General features: G+C 65.5%; 1 protein-coding gene across 1 annotated transcript in view; it reads left to right on the top strand.

The window, feature by feature from the left end:
• Positions 1-1,445, top strand: part of COL5A1 (collagen, type V, alpha 1) — a gene marked incomplete at its 5' end in the record, with an annotated part of 94,117 nt that overhangs the window by 43,878 nt on the left and 48,794 nt on the right. The window contains 2 exons of the mRNA XM_014544215.1: positions 717-770; positions 1,411-1,438. Coding sequence (XP_014399701.1) covers positions 717-770; positions 1,411-1,438 — 82 coding nt within the window. The remainder of the gene's footprint in view (positions 1-716; positions 771-1,410; positions 1,439-1,445) is intronic.

The raw sequence follows: 1,445 nt of genomic DNA, 5'->3' as shown, positions 1-1,445 counted from the left end.
CCACGGGAATGCCCCCATGGGAATGGCCCATGAGCAGCCCACACTCCCTCCATCTGCCCCAGGCTGGAACTGGGTTACAAAAGGGCGAAGTGGGATCACGTGGATGACGGTTCTTTGATTCCGGCCTCTGCCTCTGGCCTCTTCTGCTTCATGAGGGCTCGATCCCCTCTCGCAGGGCCTTCGCTTTTATTTTTTATTATATTTTATGTTTAAATATATTTTATTGATTTTAGAGGGGAAAGGAGAGGGAGAGAGAGAAACATCCATGACTGTGGGCAGTGGGCAGCGGGCAGCAGGGCCCTCTGGCTGTTGAAAGACCCCCTTCCGTGGGCGACCAGCTGCCCTTCTCCCAGCCTGAGGCTCCCGTGTTGCCGAGGCCCCTGGGCGGGAGCACATTTCTGTAATGACAGCTCGGCCCTTCCGATTCCCACCACTTCCCCGGCCCGGCCCGAGTCCCGGGGGCGTGACCCGCAGGGCGCCTGGCCTTGCCGTTCTCAGTCACGAAGGGCACTACCTGTGCCCCGCCTCTGCCGTGGGCTGGGCGCAAGGCCGTGGGCACTGGCTGTGTCTTCTTGTGGCCCCTCCCAGGGTCTGACCTGGATGACAGCTCAGCTCACAGGGAGCTGGGATTTGCTGGTGGGAGGACCCCCAAGTGGGCGGGCCATCACCAGGCCCCGCCCCCGAGGTGGAGCTAATGGTCTCTCCCTTGGTTGCAGGGTCCCCCTGGCCCCCAGGGCCCCATCGGCTACCCTGGCCCCCGAGGAGTCAAGGTGAGGCTCTCGCGCTGCGGGTCGTCCGGGGTTGGGGCTGGGACTGCGGGCACGCGTGTCGGTTTTCGGGAATTCCTCCAGGGTTTCCCTCCCTGCTGCCCCCACTGGAGCAGCCCGGTCCCCCCAGTCTGCATGGGGGCCTGGGCAGGGCAGGGAGTGAGCCGCGGAGCCGGGAAGGGCAGCTCCGGAGCTGGGACAGCCCCAGTGCGTTTGTGACGATATGGGTGGCGGGATGGAGTCTCCTCTGCCCCGGGCTCCTCATCGCGGGGCTGACAGGCTCAGGGTGCCGTGGGGTGACAGGGGCTCCAGGCGGAGGCCGGGCCAGCTCCCGTCTGAGCCCATCCCTCAGTCTCTCCATCTGGTCTCAGCCCCTGTCCTCGGGGAAAAGCCCAGAACTGCTCAGTTGGCTCTGAGTTCTTGCCGCACGAGGGCCGCTGGCAGCCGAGGGCCCCGGGAGGTGCTGGCCTCCTGGCCGCAGCTCTTCCTGCTCAGACGGCGACGCAGGATGGGACTGTCTGCAGCGAGGCGGCTGGGTTCACGCATCCACGCTGAGCGCTCAGCTGGCCGTGGTGTGGGGCTCGGACCCAGGTGTTGCGAGGGCTCTGAGGTGTGAGCGCTCTCTCTCCCCGTGTCTGTGCAGGGGGCGGACGGCATCCGTGGTCTGAAGGGCACAAA

The sequence above is a fragment of the Myotis brandtii genome, unplaced genomic scaffold (assembly GCF_000412655.1).
Source record: "Myotis brandtii unplaced genomic scaffold, ASM41265v1 scaffold357, whole genome shotgun sequence".
NCBI lineage: Eukaryota > Metazoa > Chordata > Mammalia > Chiroptera > Vespertilionidae > Myotis > Myotis brandtii.
This window is presented reverse-complemented; position numbering and strand designations above follow the sequence as displayed.